Raw genomic sequence first — 19,352 nt, forward strand, 5'->3', positions numbered from 1 at the left:
GCCTCTCATGACATCATACTGCTTCTCGCCCTCTCGTGACGGTTAAAATTTCTGAACTCTAGAATTTCCAAGGTAAAGATTTTCCGCCCGTAAAAGTTTGGATTATTTTCCAATGATACTTCCGATTTTCAAGTAAGTATTATTGATGAATATTAAATTTAAGCATTGTTATGAATTTTTGCAAACATAAAGTTGTGATAATTTGCAAATGTATATTATTTAATTGTTATGAGTACACATACTTCTAAACATGTCTGCTGCTGTTTTAGCCAACATGGTCTTCTTCTTGGAGGGCGCCACCAAATTTAAAAATAATTTTTTGTAACAGATGGCAATTATAAATCAAATTTTTTTTTCGTTTTCAAGATTTTAGAAAAAAAGAAATTTAAAAATTCCCAAAATTTAGTACATATTAACAATAATACTGACACTAATATTATCTATTTATATTGAATTAACAGCGTAAGCTGATTTTAAGCCTAATATGGCGAAATTATTTACGTTTTAGAAAAATAATTTTAATCCGGAAAACAAACTGATCGGATATGATTTCGATTAGGCATGACCTTAATATTTGTTTTGTTTTCTAATGTTTCAAAAAGAAGCATTATTATGGATACTATTACCAAAAACAAATCTTTTGTTTTGTTTATTTTGTTCTACAGAAAAATTATATATTTATCAATATCCGGTTTATTTAAACAAAACCATTCGAGCTCCCGCTCTTTTTAACGATTAAAAAAATGAATTTAAAATTCTGTTGAATTCATCGTTTTATCTCCATTAACTTTTGTTGATAAAAGTTGCTAGAAAACAACTTAAACTGACACTTCTACGGATTAGTAATTCCAAATGCTGGCGCGTTTTGTAAAAATGAATATTTAATGAACTAATTCCATTCAGAAATTACTTTGGTCATGTCAACTAATGTTTTTGACTGTCACTTACTTACAGAAAGTAAAATAGGGAGGATATCTTGACTGTAACATAATTATTTAATCAAATTAAAATATTTTTTGTTCTAAATTTCGTTTAATCGAGATTTTTTACTTAATATTTCCCTTTCACTTAGCATGGGAATTAATTAACGGAATATTTGTAGATAAATTTTAAAAGTTATTGAGTTATTGTATATTTTAATGGTGATATTTTTATTTTCTTAGTGTTAGAAAGAATAATTGTATTTTATACATTTTTTTAAAAATGTTTATTAAAAAGAATTTTTAAGAAGAAACTACAAAACTATCTTCGAGTAATACAGATTTTAGAATTTAAAAACCGAAGTTTTTTTTGTTCATTATTATTTTGAAATTAAATTAAAAAAAAATTAATTTTTATGAAATTGTGTATGAAGGTTTTAAGTCTCATTTTAACCTCACAATTTGAAATTATTTAATTGCTAATTAACATCAAATAGCTAAAAGTTTGAATTGAAGATTTATGATGACTTCTTCATATCCATTTAAATTGCAAAGGTGAGAATGTAACTTATATTGCTGGCTCAAATTCGCATGTTAAGCTGTTTTATAGATGAAGTTTTAAGTGTTATTAAGACAAGAGGTTTGTTTGTTAAAGATTGCCAATTTCTCTTTGCCTATATCCTAATATATAAATTTCATAAAAAGAATTTTATGCAATTTGTGTTGAGTTTTACTAGTATTATCCATCTTATGGGAGAGAGAGTAAAATACTTTAAAATATTTATAGTTTGAGTTTAGATTAAAATGGACTAACCCTATTAAGCCTTTAGATAAAATAGATGAATGTGTGCACGCCACGTGTGTTTACATTGGCAAAGGTTTTTCAATTTTGCAGACAATTTTTTAATATTTATTGTTAGATAGAAAAAAGTATCCACAAAAAATAGTTTGCCTGTAAAAAAATAAAATAGTTAGACGACAACATAATCAAGAGAGAAGAAAGTTGTTAAATTGTATGAGTGCTACTGTCAAAGAGAAAAGATAAGTAATTTAGTCTAAAAATTAGTGATCACATTCTCACATTGTAAGAGGACAAGCAAACAACTAGACACATCTATCGCTTAACAACAAAGGTAAACAATTACGGTAACAGCTGGAAATCTTTGAATGTAATTCGTTTGTTAATAAAAGTGAAACAGTGGCCCATGTTTAATAGGAAAAGTTAAAATATGTATTTCATGATGAAGAATTATGAGAGAAAAATCATTAATATAATACCTAATTCTTAATAAGATAATAATGACTTAATATGAATGCAATTCTTTAATTTCATTTTTATTTGTAACTGTTTATATTAATCTTCCTCTAATATTCTTAATGTTATTGTGCATATATATATTTATATGTTTTTTTTTTTTGTCGGGAATAAATATTTTAAATAATTAAATGTTTTATGTAATGTAATAAAATCATTCTGTACTCGAAAACTTTTGAGAGCTTGCAGATACTTCTTGATTGTGTGCACAGAATTTTTTTTTTTTTTAATCTTACTATATTATTACCTAAATCCTATTACATTAAGGTATTTTGCTTGTTGATGTATAGATAATGTATTTAAAAGAAATAAGTTTAACTATAAAAATGATGGTTTAAGATTTTATTATTTTTTAAAAATGCTACTTTATTTTGGAAACAAATTTAATTTCACTAATATAGTATTTTTTTAGAATAGTATATTCCACATTTAATTAGTAATTATATGATAGCTTTTTATGGAGTGTTTAATCGTAATTGGCATAGATATTCTTCAAATTTTAGTGACAGGTTTTGTTGTTAAACAAATATTTGTTTTATTGGATCTGTTAAGTGCCTGGTACAACCTTTTTTAATCAGTGGATCCATTTTTATATATCACACAAAGTATTGTCAAATCACGCTAACTTGAACCCCAATTTTATGAATTTTCAATAACTGGATTGGATAAATTTTTCTCTCATATTCTTATCAACTTAATGCTAAAAAAATTTTTTTTCTTCTTCCCCAATAACTTGAATTTTTTACTACAAAAAAATTTTAATTAGTAAAAATAAAGTAATTTATCATATATGTTTTGAAAGAGAATAATTTATCTTCCAAACAGCTGCTACACAAAGTGAAAGGAACAACATATGAATGCATCCCTGTGTCTCTCACTTTCGAGGTATCTATCAAGGTATTCCCCTTAGCAAAACCCCCCTTGGATACCTGGAAAAATTCATCCGGTCCTGGTACCCTGAACCCGGACTAAAATATAACAAAGTATAGCAGTACCAGGTATTAATTTACAATCCACCAGCCTTTAAACATATGCTCTCTTTTTTGGAAATTTTAAACTTAACTGCAGGTGGTTCCTATTATAATACAAGCTTTTATTTCTTTTAAAATTTGTTTCTGGGTTGTCAAACAGCAATGGAATAAAAAATTGCTACCGGGGCTTGAGATTAAAAAACCGTGTCCGGGTAATAAAATTCTTTTGCAGTGTAGAAATCTGGCAGAGTACTGGATAATTGCCGTATACCCCGTAGATCTCTAATTAAAAACAAGAAAAAGGTAAAACTAATTAATTTTTTTGCCCCTGGTAGATCTCTAACTAAAAACAAGAAAAAGGTAAAACTTATTAATTTTTTTGCTGATATTTAGCAGATTTGAGAAATTTTTATTTGTAAAATTTAAAGGTTGTAAAATGAAGTTTATCTTGCCTTATAATAATAAATGCCCATTGAAAAAATAAAAAAAATTGGTAAAAGAGTACTTTAATAAAAAACCATTTGTTTACAGTTATCATCTTTTTATATGAAATATTGGTACTTGTCAGAGTCTTGTTATAAATTCAAGTATTACAATTGATTTTCTGATCCTATCTGTATTTTTTTTCTGCATTGGGATTCTTTCTTTTAAATTTGAAATGAAATTAATGATTGCTTTTATATTCTACATTTTTAGGTGCGCCAGTTAGTTAATATTACAATGGCAAACGAAAATGAGTTTGAAGAACCAGCCTCTGCTGCTGATGAAAAAGAAGTTAAGCCAAATTTGAATGGTATGTTGGTCATTTTGATAGGTTTTAGATTTTGTTAATGAAATTTCTGATTATTTATATTTCTTTTTTGTTATGTGATTGATTTAAAGTGATGTTAATATTTTCATATGTATATATGTATTTTTGTACAGTAATTATCTGTAAAATTTTCTGTCACTAAATAAATTAAATAATATCTCTAATTTAAGCATACACATATCCGGCTTAATTATTTATGTTCTTTTAGTTTTGTGTTGCTGAGTAATGTAATACAATATATATTAATTGTTTGAGTGTTGTTCTTTTTATTATTTTTAGATATTCTGAGATGTGGTGCTTGTGAAAAGATATTTTTTAATTTGGATGATTTTGTTGCCCACAAAAGTGAAGAATGTGTGCCTGCTACAAAAAAGCAGACTTCTGAGGATGATGACGATGATGAAAGTGAAATTGAAGTTATTCGTCATTCTCCTAGTAAATGATTTTTTTATATTGTTACTTTTTTTTGGTTTTGGAAGAAATTTCTTAAATTTTTAGATTTACATCTGTTTTGCATGACATGGTAATTTAGTTATTGAAGTATTGATTGTTAAATTTTATTAATTTAATTCTGGTATTGTTTTTTTTCTTCTTTTAACTGTATTGCAACTTGAATTGCTGCCTGCAATATTAGTATTTGCTGCCTGCTTAAATAATATTTCCCATTTAAGGGACATCTAACTGTCTGTTAGATGTCCCTTAAGATTAGATAGATTAGAGACAGCACTGCTCGAAAATGCATTTTTTAAATTTTTGTTGTTGATTTTTTTTGATAACTTGATTTTTTTAAAATAAAATTTTAGTGATTTTTTTAATTTATTATTTTGAAAAGATAGATGTCATTAGTTTGAGGCTTGAAAAAAAATCCTTGATTTCCCATGGAACTAATTACTAATAAACAAACACAAAAACTTAAAAGGTTACTATTTTTCCAGATGATATACCAAAATATAAAATTTTTATTTTTTAGTAATTAATTCGACTTGAAACAATCGAATAGAAAATGAATAAATGAAATAAACATTTTAAAATTGAAAAAAAAAGAATAAACTGGTTTTTTTTATCACTAATCTTTATTTCTCTTGGTTGTACTATTATTTATTTTCTGTACAGTAGTTTTGTAACTTGCATTTAATTTCGATTCACTCTTTAAAACTAAGTGAGTTAGGTATATATTAAGTAACTGTTTTTAAAAAAGTACTTTTAAGCTGCATACTTTGGTGTTAATTTTAAGCTTAAAACCTAACATTAATTTTAAACTGCTGAGCTTTCAAGTTATTGGCCTGAAAGACTTGCTTATTTTTCAAATACCTAACTATTCTTGCTATAATTATTCTTTTATTTTCATCTGAGTTCTGGCTATTCATTAAGTAATACCAAGAAATTACTTCAGACAAATTATGAGTTTGTTTTATTATTTGTATTTGTTTTAGTTTTAGATTTCAAAAATTTATAATATAATGTTTTTGGTTTAAAGAACAATAATTTAAAGTCAAACTTAAAAAATAGGATTTTCACAAAAATTACAGCATAAAAATAAAAAAACTAACAAAATCCTAAAAACAATCAAAATGGACCCTGCAACAAATTTTAAATAGCATTTATATAAATGTTTTTGCATTTAAAAGTTTATGTATTCTTATATTGTAGTTTTTCTTAAAATTATCCATTTCATAGAAGTGTTGCTTTAGTTTTTAAGACTTGGCTAACAATAGTAGGTAAATAAAATTCTAGTAAGAAATGTTTGAATTGATCTTTTTATTTATTTCATTTTAAAATGTTTGTATTGTTTATACTTTTCTTTTTTAAATTTATTAATTTGCTACTATAAATCTTAATATTGTTTATCATTTTCAGGGTTGGGTTTTTGACATGACAGTGGTAAAAACCATGTTTTTACCGGTAAAAGCTGTGAAAAACCTACTGTATTCTTTAATTTATGGCATATAGCGGACAATATATTATTTTCACTTAATTGCCTTTATAAATGAATGTTGTAAACAATTGCTATTGATTTTGCAACTATATACATGCATTCTTATAGAAGGATATACATTCATACAGAAATATTGTAATATACTTATTGAAAATAGTGATACTTAACTTTTATCATTATAGCTTGATTTGCAAAGGATTAAAAATTTTGCACTTCTTAATTGTTAGAAGTAAACAAACAAAAAAACTTGGTACTATTAATAAATTCAAGAACTAAAAAGAAGAATTTAAAATTTGGCATTTCTTAAATATTAGAAATAAGCTAAACAAAACTTTCAAAACTTGTAACTACTAACAAACTCTAAGTCAGGAATGACTTGACATTCTTCAGTAATGTAATATGCCAAACAAAATGATGCTTGGAAATGTTGAAAATTTTGTTTAGTATCCTAATATTTTACTTCAAATAGTATGATTTGATATAATCATGTTGGGAAAATGCAAAAATCTGTTCTTAAATATCTTTTAGCAACTTTTTTTCTAATTTTATTGCCCAAAAATGAATTAATTTTAAATCATAAGCAGTTAAACTCAAATTTAAATTCAGTTTTCTCAAAACTATGGGTTTTTGACATTTTTGACAGAGGGTTTTTTGACATGACGGTAAAAACCATGGTATAAAACGGTAAAAACCGTCATGTGTCAAAAACTTGCCAACCCTGATCATTTTATGAAGTTTTTCAAATATTATGTTCACTTTTACTTCCACTTCTTACCATGTTTTGTTATATATCAATCTGAGGTATCCCTCATTTAATTAATTGTTTGATTTTGTAGTATTTTGTATGAATATTCATTTATATTATAATCACTTTTCATACTACTAAGCATATCCAAAAAAAATTATTTTTCAATGAAATTTTTTAAAACTTATACTTTTTAGCAGTTATTAATTATTAAGCCTTAATAACTACAAAGCATTAAATTTGTCATAGTTCTAATATTTGTTTTAAAATAAGATTTTTGTTATTTTGTAGGTAAAGGGAAGAAACATGGGAAACATTCTAAAAAATATGATGAGCTCCAAGAATATGAAAAGTACCTCAGTCACAAGCATAAAAAAAAGTCAAAGTATCGAGATTATTACTTATCTTCTAAGGTAATAACTTTTATCTATCATATTCAAGATTTACTTTGAAGTTTGGGGTCCATTTATCTACTTTTCTTATAATATTTTATTCTACAAAAAGACTGCTCAACATTTTTCAGTTTCAGCTCCTTCTCAAAATTCTTTTAGAGTTTGAATCCTTTTTAAAATCTTACTTTCAAAAATGGAGTTGATGACATAAATTCATAAATTTAAAACTACTACAATTTTTTAAAGGCATAGTCTTCAAGTTTTTTTCTTTCTTCACAAAAGCAAGTCCTTATTTTCATATCTTTACGAAAATGGATTATTGACAGAAAAAAATTCGATTCTTTGCTAATTTTAGATCTAGTAAATTTATAGAATTTTCACAAGTTTGCAAAAACAGGACTTAACCACAAAAAGTACACTTGTTTCTGAGATTTTAAGAAAACTGGAAATCATCACAAAGTCTCAAAATTTTAAGTAGATTTTTTCACAAAAGATTGTTAAAAAAAAAAGATCAGAAATGATTTCTGGTATTTTAACTTTCATAATATAATATAAAAAATATTTCTGAGAAAGGAGATAAAGTATTGTGGTTTTATGCTACTTTTTCTTTTTTGTTTTACATGAATCTATTGATTTTTGCTAGTGTTTCAAGCAAATAATATTCAAGCAAAAAATATAGTTATTGATTCTTTATCAGATTGCTTTATTTTTCTGTTTTATCAGAATTTTTCCGAGGAATAAAAAAAGTTTGGGTGCTTCTTCTCAGAAAAGGGCACTTGAAGTTTTGAAAGGACACTCACTTAACTATTTAAAAATTTATTGAATTGTGTGATATCATGTAATAACTGGATTTGATCCTTAACACTTTTTAAGTTACCATTTTATGTGTTTATTTAAAAAAGTAATTTTCGCTCATTATCTAAATGGAAGAAAAAATTTTAGTTAATAAATAATAGTTAAAGGTATGCTAAGAGACAATTTCTGTGCATACATTTTTTCAAAAAAACAAACAAAAACAATTTAGCTAAAAAATTAATTATTTTTTTGATTAACTGCTTAGAAGATATTTTTCTATAATTTATACGGAAAATTATTTAAGAATGAACATTTAAAGGTGCATTGTTTCTTTAAAAAAGAAGGTATTTATTTAAAAAAAAATTTTAAAGTTTCAAATCAATAAAAAAAATGGTAATCGGAATTAAAATGGTAATCGGAATTAAGCCTATAAACGTAGATAATTTTTGTGTGTAGTTATTTTAACAATGAATTTTTAAAAAAAAGTGGAATATGAATAAGAGGGCAGTGTTTTTAAGGAATGGCTGCTTGTTTTTACAAAAAGGAAAAGGAGGGCACAGTCATCAAAGGCTTGCAGGACAAGCCGTCAATCTAAACACATTTAGGGCGAACACTGATTTCATCAGAGAAAGAATTTTTGATAAAAATATCAAGTTATAAATACTTTTTAAATTGGCCATAAATCTTCGTATTCAGTAAGAAATAATTTACTTAATAAAGAAGTTTCTTTATTTTTGAGTATTTCTAGGTTCAAAGTTGTCCTGATTTTCCTGAAACTCAATATTTTGTCCTAACTTGTTCTATATTCCTGATTTTTGTGAATGTTAAGATCCTGTAATCTATAATTTGATAAATCAAAAGATTTGGATAATTGATCTAAAATCTTGTTATTTTTATTTATAAAGCTGATAAAAATATTCAAATTCGATTCTTTAAATTTACGGACTGATGTTTAAGTTGCTCTCTTTGTACCCCAAAGACATTTGTCATTTACATTTAGATATTTGTCGTGCTCTCTCGATAGAAAAGGTTTTGCATTTATAACTTCAAGGGTTAACATCAGCTTTGGTTGTCATATTTTTCATTGTTTTTTTTATTCTTTTTTTTTATTTCAATTTCCTTTTGAAATTTCTGCTGCATTGCACATTTTTCCACTGTAAGTGTAGTTTCTAATTACTTTAATTATTTTGATTTCTTTTCTTACTATTTTATCTAACTGTCACATCTTTCAGTGATATTAATCAATTCATTATTTTAGGAAAAAAAGTATAGATATAAGGACAAGAGCTACTATGGAGGTATCAAAATTAAAAATGAACCTATGGATACTTATGAAGATGCTACATTTTGTGGAATTTGTGAAAACTGCATCAGAACAGAAGATTGTGAAGAGTGTGAAGTTTGTTTGGTATGTCTAAGTTTTTTTTAAAAGGCAAATGCCAATTTCGATTCATTATCTTATCTTACGTTTTCAATTTTTCTAATTAGAATCTTTATAGTTTTTTATATATGTTATGCGCATTTCTATTATAGCTTTTTTCCAAGTTGCATTTTCTGTAAACTTAATGTTCCTTAATGTTAGTTCATAATTTTAAAATAATCTGTTAATGTAATTATAAACAATCTTACGATTATTTTATTCTCCCGTTACTGATTCATATATTTTTTCCTGTTTTCTCAGTAGTATTTTTTAATTGTTTCAAAAATGTATAATTTTCTAACTTATGAATCTAAATTGCTAATTGCTTATCTTATGAATGTAAATTGCTTTTTTTTGTTTGTAATAATATTTTAAATTTTCTTGTATTAATTATTTTAATTAGTATATTTGATATCTTACAATATCAACTTCATAATGCCCTAGTGTCAGACCTAAAGAATGAGCAAAAAGAATCAGGAAAATTTTTCCCCCATATGTGAATTACTTTATAAAATTCAGAATGTCACCTATTATAACAGTCCAGCAATTTCATTAGTGTAAGGCGTAACAAATGAATAAAAATTGCTTAGAAAAAATTAAATTTACTAAATTAAAATTTAAAATTAAGTTAAATTTAAAATAAAATTTGGATTGATAAAAAATTAGTTAATCAATATCTATCTAAAAGTAATAAATTTATTAAATAAATAATTCAAGAATTTCAAATGAAATAAATGAAACAGTTGGTGTTGGTTATGAATCACTCAAAAGTAAAAAATATTACTTGTTTGCAAATCCTCTTAATTCTGTGAAAGTCTGAAATTGACTTTTAAAATCTAACTAATATGAATTTTATCTTGCTTACTAAAATATGTCATTTTGCCATAATAAAATTTCATTTATTATTTAGTGCTTATTAAAAAGGAATCACCAAGTATGGATTTTAAATGAATGATAAACAGTAAATCTGCAATCAAAAAGTAATTGTTCCGTTTAAAAACATCTTTAATGTACAATTAGCTTTAATTTGAAAAAAACAAAAACAATTATATACTTTATCAATTTAAATATCAATTTAATCTTGGTTGGCATCTTCTGCTTCGTTTTTTTTTAAAAAAAAAATTTCTAATTATTTGTTTTTTGTGCATAAAGTAAATAACTTTTATTAGGTAAACAGAATTTGAAGTTTTGAAAATACGTAATACAGAAGTATATTTAGTTTGCATTTTGCGTATTCAATAATCATCATAAATAAAAACCAAAATGTGTGGGAGAAATATTTGAAAGTACGTAATGAAAAAAAAAAAAGCAATGATGTCAAACATGAATAGTTATTAGATTTAAAAGTAATATTTAATAATTATTAATTTTCAATAGAATTTAATATATAAGATTTAAATACTGTATTCTAATTTATGTATGAGAATAATAATAAAATTTGAGTTCAGTTATACCAATAAGATGTAGAACTTGGCTTTGAATTTGGAAAATGTGTCAAAAACTTGCCAACCCTGTTCATAACGTTTCAAGTATGTTTATTGTCNTCAGGGGTCTGTCCAGGTCGAATTTACTACCATTTAGCGGTATCTTCACAAATTTATTTTTAGGAAAAACGGTAGTTTCACAAATTCAACTTTAGAAAAAACGATAGTTTCACAAAATACTTTTTCCTTAAAAGAAAGGATAAATCAATATTTTTGTGTTGATTTTGTAATATAATTTTTAATTTTTCACAAATTACGTCTTAATTTTCACATAATAGGTACCTCTCAGAAAAACCTTGACAGACCCCTGCACTTATAATTATGGTAGAAATTATGAATGTTTTTGAACAGTTAAAGTTTTTCATTATTCTCTATATTTGTGCAAGATAATCTGTCTCTAAGTGTACTTAAGAACTATATCATTTCTCAATTCTAGACCATTCAAATAATATTGCCTTTCTCTTAACAGCTAGTAGTTTAACAGAAAATGCATGCATTAAATTAAAAATTATTATTTTTTAAAATTTTTTTAGACTTTTGCATTTAAAATGTTACTTTATTCTCTTAGAAATATTAACTTTTAAATTTTCGTCGCTTGGTTGATCTTACCATAAAATTGCCCAGTTATTGCTTCTTAAAAATTTTGAATAGTTTACTTTTAATAAAATAACATTTATTTTTTCCCGTTTGTTGATTTTAAGGTTCGAAACTAATTCAAATTCATTTTTACCATAATTTACTAGAATAATCTCATTCATATGCTTGTTAATTCTATTATCTTATGTCAATACTAATTATATCTTTGTGTCTGTCTAGAAAAAGAAGTCTGGTTCTTGGAAACATGCAAAAAAACGGTGTCTTTTACGACAATGCATTGAAGAAATTGTAAGTTCTAGTTTTAATTTAGTGTATTTGCTTATTTCCATGAAAAACATTTATATTGCTGCTCTAATATGTGATAATAGAAACAGAGTTGAGACATTTTTTTTAGGTCCGTCTTTCAATTATTTTAAAGTTAATAAGAAAACATGCACTTTAAACTGGAAGTATAGGAATTTGTATGAATGCATTTATTTTGCTAGAAACCTAAGTGGTCACCTGCTAACAAAACAGTGATGACATGCAATTCTCAAAAGATTTTAAAGCATAATTGAAAAACTTGAAATTAAGAACATTTTTGGTATTTGTTGTCCTGAAGTTAAGTGATTGTCTTTTCAGGAGTCACACGGAGCTTTGTGAAATGTTTCAATCTGTTACTAGCCATAAAGGATATTTTATATAGAGTAAAAAGTGATTTATTGTCATCTGTATAGTTTTTTGTAACCATGCATTTGCACTATCATTTATTTTTCTCGTCACCAGTATTATTTTAGTAAATTATTCAGTTCTAAATTTTGAATAATTCCAATCAGTTTTGTTATTTCCATAGCTGCCAACCCTTCAGCATTTTTACTTATTTTAGCCATTTTTTCCGCTTTTACGCGCAGAAGATAAGATCTTCCGCTTTTTACCCGTCAGCTCGATAAGTAGTATTTTCTTTAAGTCAGACGTCGATGCTCCTCTAGTAATGGCCTTAGGAAGCCGTTTGCGGTGATCCTCCCTTTCCTTCCATTTACGTTACATTGTTCAATGTGACGTAATAGATTTCTCCTCTCTTCTACCAATGAGAGAGAAAATACAGCTTACTTTGCGAGAGCGTTTCCCGTTATCACTGGACTTCCTGTTTGCCAGCGCGAAAGCAAACTTAAAAAGAAAATGGCTTGTGTCAAAGCAAAACAGCAATTGGTTTATGGCGATATTTATTTGCTCATTAGATTAATCGTGTTAATTTATTATGTCTGAACGAAAACAATACAAACTAACCTTAAAGGTGTCTTATTCTCTTGAATGACTATTTATTTCTAGATCAAATTTTGGAGTACATGATGTACGTTGCAACGTATGGAAAAATGACTTTAGCACCATGCGTGGTGGTAAAACTGATATAGTCAGAAGAACAAATTTTTTTTAATGTAGCAGGGTTGCCACAGACTACTAAAATGCGACTATTTGCTACTATTTTCAGCCTTAGGCGACTATGGCTACTTTTTTTGCCTGAAAAGGCTAAAAATGCAACTATTTTCTGGAATAGGCAACTATTAAGAGACTTTTTTACTCCTAGCAAAGTTCTTTCGCAAAAATGAACTTTACTTTTCAATCTCCTCACTAACATGTACTTATTGTCGCCTACCATGCGCGTAGTACAGTTAAAACAAAAAATTTTTTAAAAAATTTAATATAAGAATTTAGTAATGTTTTGATGCTTTTTAATAATTTAACATTAGTTCTTAAAGTATTTTGTTTTGAATTTTTATAAAAATTCTTTCAATACTTGTTTGTTGTATAATTTTTTAGATAGTCAGTATCATTTTTAAACAAATAAATCTTTAGTCGATTTTATTTTCAAAAAAGAAAATAATAAAGAAAAAATATTTTTGCATTTCTTAAGTGCAGAATTTGACCATTAGTCAATACTACTTTTTATTATTTTAAATAAAAGAGGGTCTAATGATGTTTCAAAAGCATGATTTTTTTTTCAACAAATAATTTTTAAAAAAAATATTTTTTTTCTAAAGTGAACATTTCTTTGGTTTGTTTTCTACTTTCGTTTTTTTTTCTTTTAATTTTTAATGCATGTATGTAAAATATTTTGTTATAGTGTTATTTTTAAACCAATAAATCATAAATCATTTTTAATTTAAGAATAATGAAGTGAAACTTGGGTTTGCTTTTACTTTGACTTCTTTATTATTTTAATTGAAAATATTAAGCAATGATATTGATGTCATAGTGGAATATGTTTAGAATTGGTATTTTCTTTTGTAATAGATTAATTTCTTTTTATTTATTTTTGATTGATTTAAAGATTTGCCAAAGGTAATTTTTGAACATATGCTAAATTCGCTATATCGCGATGTATAACGATTTAAAATTTCTGACATCACCCAGTCCTAATCATAATATACAACAAATAAGCTATAATTTAAGTTATTTGGCTACTATTTTTGATAAATTTTTGACTCTGTTCAGGCAACTATTTTCGTAGTTTTAGGCAACTATTTTCCTTCTTGAGGCTACTAAAGGCAACTATTTTTGTTCCTTTTTTGCTGTGGCAACCCTGTGTAGATCTTTTTCCATAATTTCTATGAAGTTTATATATAGTGCATACTATTATATTGTAATTAAACAAATTTTAATATAAGTCTTAATATATTACATATTTCCCTTTAATCAAGAATTAATAAATGAATATTGTACCATCAAGTAGCTGGTCAAAAGTTTTCTTTAAAATATTTTTCCTTTTCTTGTTTTTTTAAAAAAGGAGAGTATATTGCTTTTTTATGCTCATATTATAGTGGATTTATAAATAAATAATTAAAATCAGCTTTTTTTAAAAATAGATTTATTAGTAATTAGTATGCAGTTGCGAATCTTATGCATTTTTAGGCATTTCTTCTGCATTTTTATAACTAGAGGTTGGCAGCTATGTATTTCTACTTTTCATTAATAAGCCTTTGATGAATGCCCACTTTTACTTCCACTTTTGCACAAGTTCTCCCACCAACAAGATTCATATTTATTTGATTTAAAAATTGTGCTTCATAATTTAAAGATCAGGCTTTACTATTCATAATCATCCAATTTAAACATTACAGATCAGGATTTGTATTTTAAGTGTTTAAAATCGCTCATCATGATTCATATTCAGGTTATTTAAAAAATCCAGCATCACATTTCTTATTTCTGCGATTTAAAAGTTGCACTTTGGGATTGACATTTACATGATTTATTTTTAAGAGTTGAGAATACTAATTTATGAAGAAATTGTAAAAAAGAATGCTTTGTATCTAGACTACTTATAACATATTTGTAGCATTTATTTTCAATGTTCATGCGAATAATTAACAAGCCGTAATTTAATTTTTTTAAAAATCATTTTCCTGAGGCTATTTTTATTATTGCTTTTTATTGTTATTTTTTTTACTCAAGGATCTTCCAAATCTGTGTCAAGAATTGAAATTTCTTTTATTATGATTAATATTGAAGTGTAGGTATTTTAGTTCTTTAAAATAATTTAATTCATGAAATGAGAATTTCATGAAATTCTCATTTATGAAAATTATATTCTTTTAATAGCAGAATTGGCCACAATGAACGTTAAATAGGCCTCTTATAAAAATATGAATACATATTTTTGTCTAACAAAAATTTGGGGTATTTTTTTTTTTATTTACATGTCTCACTATCACTAAAATAATTGAGTACATATGTTTGTAATAAGTTATTGGTATTTTTGACCTTTTTTTTTTTGGATAATATTTTTCTTCATTTATGTAATGAAACATTTAATTTTTTTCTGTATCTCCAGGTTTTTGAAAAATTTCTCTAGATTTTTTAGTTTGGGGGGTGACAAGTCTGTATTTCTTTTAACTCTTTAATATGTCACTATTACGAGCATTTTTAAAAAGCAATTTATAATAAAGCAATTAAAAGCAATAAAATGAATTTATTAAAAAAATATTCTTTTTATTTCATGTAATAAAGTTTATAGACATGGCATAAAAAATATAATTAAATAAAATTTTAGGGAGCCTTTATGTATACATTTTTACTGTGTAATCAGAAACATTTTGATATGAATTCTTATGATTATTTTTTAATTATGATAAAAATTACACTCATTTAAATTTACAAAACATATAAAATATTTTTTTCTGAAAATATCGAGATTCCTTGAAAATCGCCAATCCGAAAACTGATTAAAAAAGATTCGATATAACTGCAAAACTGTTGTGGAATTAGAAAGTGTGGATAAAAGTGAATTTTTTAAAAAGAATGTGTTGCTCACTGAAACATTTGAATGAGGGAAACCGCATGTTTAGTATTTTATATAGAAAAAATATTTTTTAAATGTTAATTTTTATTTATTAGGTGTGATTCTGATTTTTTTCCACTCCATATCTTGTAATTTTTTCAGTCACTTTATTAACTGTGTAAGAGAGTATCTTTTTTGACTGTGTAAAATAATCATAAATAAATGAAGGATCTTCCCCAAATTAAAATGATGCAGATTTGAAACTACGGCTACAAATCTGATATAGCATTGCTCAATGTTGTAATTTCATGTTAATTTGAATTCTTATATATTTTTAAAAATTTATTTCATTTGATCTTTGGTACATTTTCCTCAATTTCTTAAATATGAATTAACCATANACATTTTGATATGAATTCTTATGTTTATTTTTTAATTATCGTTGTAATTTCATGTTAATTTGAATTCTTATATATTTTTAAAAATTTATTTCATTTGATCTTTGGTACATTTTCCTCAATTTCTTAAATATGAATTAACCATATGATTTGTAATGACTTTTTTAATACACAATTTCGTATTAAATTTTAAAAAATTATTAAGAAAGAGCCTGTTAGTAACTTTATAATTTGTTTTATGTTCTGAGAAATATTTGACATTTGGAAAATGACTTTTATTATTTTAGAATGGCCAGGTTTATCAAGTGGAGAAAGTTTTAGATAAAAGAATAGTTGATGGAAGAGTTGAATATTTTTTGAAATGGAAAGGCTATCCTGAGTAAGAACTTTTTAAATTATTCAATTTTGTGGTGCTATAATAATGCATTGTTAACATATAGAGTACATTTTGTTTCTTTCTAATTAAATAAGTTTTCTGCATTTCTTTTTCTTGGTAAACTTGAAGTAAATTGTGGATTATTTTTTTTTATTTTTAAATTTAGCTCTCAGAATGGATGGGAGCCTGAGGAAAATATCTATAGTAAAGATCTCATTTATGAATATGAAAGAAGACAAGAACTAGAGGAGAAACAACGCCTTGCAGCCGTCAAACGTTCTCTAGCAGATGCTAGTTCTTTCTCACCTGCCAAAAGAATAAAGTTGGGATCAGTAAGTTTTGATTATTAAATAATTATATTTTTATCATTATTAAATTAAATAAATTAATAATTATATTTTTGTTATTACTAAATTAATTTTTTATGTGCAACATAATTTCTGCTTCTTTGTTATGAATCGAATTTTTTACATTTTATTTTATAATACTTAAAACCATATATAGTTGCCAGATGTGCATACACAAATCTATGAGTTAAGAAAATATATGCCATAAGCAAAGTGTCTTATATAAACATGTAATATATATTAAAATACTACAGTGAAACCCCGATTTTACGTTTTCGGTCGGACTTGCGATAAAAAACGCTAGAAGTGGAATAACGTAAAATCGGGATTAAGAAAAATCTATGCATATTTTTAAAAATGGACACCTAGCAGGTAAATTAATGGAAAAGATTAGTAATCTTCACTTCCTCTTTGTTTTTAGCTACAATTTCATCTACAACTCGTTCGATACTAACAGTTTTTTGCAAATTTGCTTCTTGATTTACATTTGCAAGTAAAAATTGCATTAGAGTTTTTATGCTATGAAGTTTTTATGCTTGTTACCTACCCTCCTATTGACAAATGGAAAAGAAAGAATGCAAGAATTGCTCCATATAGCTGAAAAGCAAGTTTTTCTGGTTCAAAAAACTAGAAAAAATTTTGTGTGAGAGTTGTAGAATAAAAAAAATTAATTTGATCTGTTGGTAGAAAAACGCATCAAGCGGGATTTTCATAAAAGGGGTAACGAAAAATCCGGGATTTTTTAACATTATCGGTATACGCAATTTTCACGGATCAGCAGAAAATGACGCAAGAAGCGGGATAACCTACGAAACGAACAACGTAAAATTGAGGTTCCACTGTATTTCTTTTCGTGTATGTGTGTGTGAAGAGTTATGTTATGATATATAAGATAAATCACACTTGCAGAAAACAATGTTGTTTGATGTATACCATGATATCTGTCGAATATTTATTTCAGGGTAGGTTTAAACAAATATTCTTTTTTTTAAAAATTAGGAAACTTATTTTTGTAATTTTATTATCTTTTTAATTAAAATACTTTTAGTTTAAATATAACTGAATAAAGTGAATGTTTCCTTAAATATCTTGCTAATTTTGAGTTCAATTGCTAATGTAAGTGTGTGTTACTTTAAGTAAACATTAATATGTAATTTTTAAATCTTTATGCTGTGCTTTTACTAAAATTTCTTTTACTCTAGTTTATTTTGTCACAAATTATGTAAGGCATTGTTCTTGCTATAATCAGAATTGAAAGAGAAATATATCACCCAGGCCTAAAAAAAACTCAGAAATTTTACCCATCCTCGAGGACGGCTTGCCCAACAATGTACCCATCCTCCTTTGAAACTAACTCGTAGCTTCTAAGTAAATAAAAATATAATTTTCTCTTATTAATTACAAACATTTATATAAATTGCACATTGAATTAGTAGTTACTAGCATTGCAAATACTAGGATTATATTATACAGTAATAAAAGAAACACTAGGTTACTGATAGTAACCTAGTAATTCTTTTATAAAATAATTTAAATGACAAAGGTCAAGTTATCTAAATGTCAATTTATCCGAGTGTACTGCGTTTTTTAAATGAATCAAATATGACGTTTGTCCGTTCCGCAATCAAACCAATGATTTACAGAGGTTTCTGCACAGAAATCTGAAAGGGGTTTTCCAATTAGGTAGATGTTCATAATCGCGTNCGTTTTTTAAATGAATCAAATATGACGTTTGCCCGTTCCGCAATCAAACCAATGATTTACAGAGGTTTCTGCACAGAAATCTGAAAGGGGTTTTCCATTTAGGTAGATGTTCATAATCGCGTTTAACGCTTCTTGTTTAAGACCAATACGTAATGTGTTTTTTTGTAAGTTCATTGCTGAAAAGTCCCTTTCAACCTCTGCAGTACTCCCTGACAGAGAAAACATCAATTTCACCATGTGCAGTATGTTGCTCTATTTCCAGATTAGAGGGTCATTTTAGAAGTGAGGCGCAAGACTCTTGTAAGATAATGAAAATTTATCACGAATATTTGCGGAAAAATGGCCGTCCGCGCTGACGTCAGATTCGAGAAATTTGTTGTCTGCGGGGTATGTTTGACGGGCGGTTTTTCGAGCCCTGACATCACCATAAATTTTTGATGCTTTTTCATAATTAAATTGGTTTTAGAAAGTAAATTTTTTTTATAAAGTAAGAAAGAAGGAAGAAAGAAATTTAAATTAGGTATAGTCAAAGCATATATAAGATAAAGTTATTTTTAAATTTTCTATTTAGGTCATGCTGCAAAATAAACAATGAGGTTAGTTTTTTTAAATAAAAAACATCAGATATTAAAATATCTGATAAATATTAAAATGTCTGACAACTATCAAAATATCTGACAAATATCAAAATATCTGATGTTTCGCCATCTTTTACAAAACACTGCCTTTTTATTCATATTCCATTTTGAAGAAAACTAATTCACTGTTTAAACAATAATTACACACTGGTAAAATTATCTGTGTTTATAGGTTTAATTCTGATTCACATTAAAAATAACTACATATAAATAAACTGCAAATTTTTCTCTAATTTTCATAATAG

The 19,352-nt window shown here is 26.0% G+C and overlaps 1 protein-coding gene across 7 annotated transcripts in view; it reads left to right on the forward strand.

Moving 5' to 3' along the window:
• LOC107454956 (uncharacterized) overlaps positions 1 to 19,352 on the forward strand; it is a 37,638-nt gene continuing 18,286 nt past the window's right edge. For 2 of the 7 annotated variants that reach the window (XM_016072321.4, XM_071177419.1), the window contains exons 1-8: positions 1 to 132; positions 3,903 to 3,999; positions 4,297 to 4,452; positions 6,990 to 7,111; positions 9,144 to 9,293; positions 11,606 to 11,674; positions 16,330 to 16,421; positions 16,585 to 16,750. In XM_016072321.4, the coding sequence (XP_015927807.1) occupies positions 3,927 to 3,999; positions 4,297 to 4,452; positions 6,990 to 7,111; positions 9,144 to 9,293; positions 11,606 to 11,674; positions 16,330 to 16,421; positions 16,585 to 16,750 (828 nt within the window). In that variant the 5' untranslated portion in view covers positions 1 to 132; positions 3,903 to 3,926. The other 5 variants (XM_043040959.2, XM_016072324.4, XM_043040957.2 and 2 more) reach the window with 5 other exon arrangements.

The sequence above is a fragment of the Parasteatoda tepidariorum genome, chromosome 2 (genome assembly GCF_043381705.1).
Source record: "Parasteatoda tepidariorum isolate YZ-2023 chromosome 2, CAS_Ptep_4.0, whole genome shotgun sequence".
In the NCBI taxonomy this organism is placed as follows: Eukaryota; Metazoa; Arthropoda; class Arachnida; order Araneae; family Theridiidae; genus Parasteatoda; species Parasteatoda tepidariorum.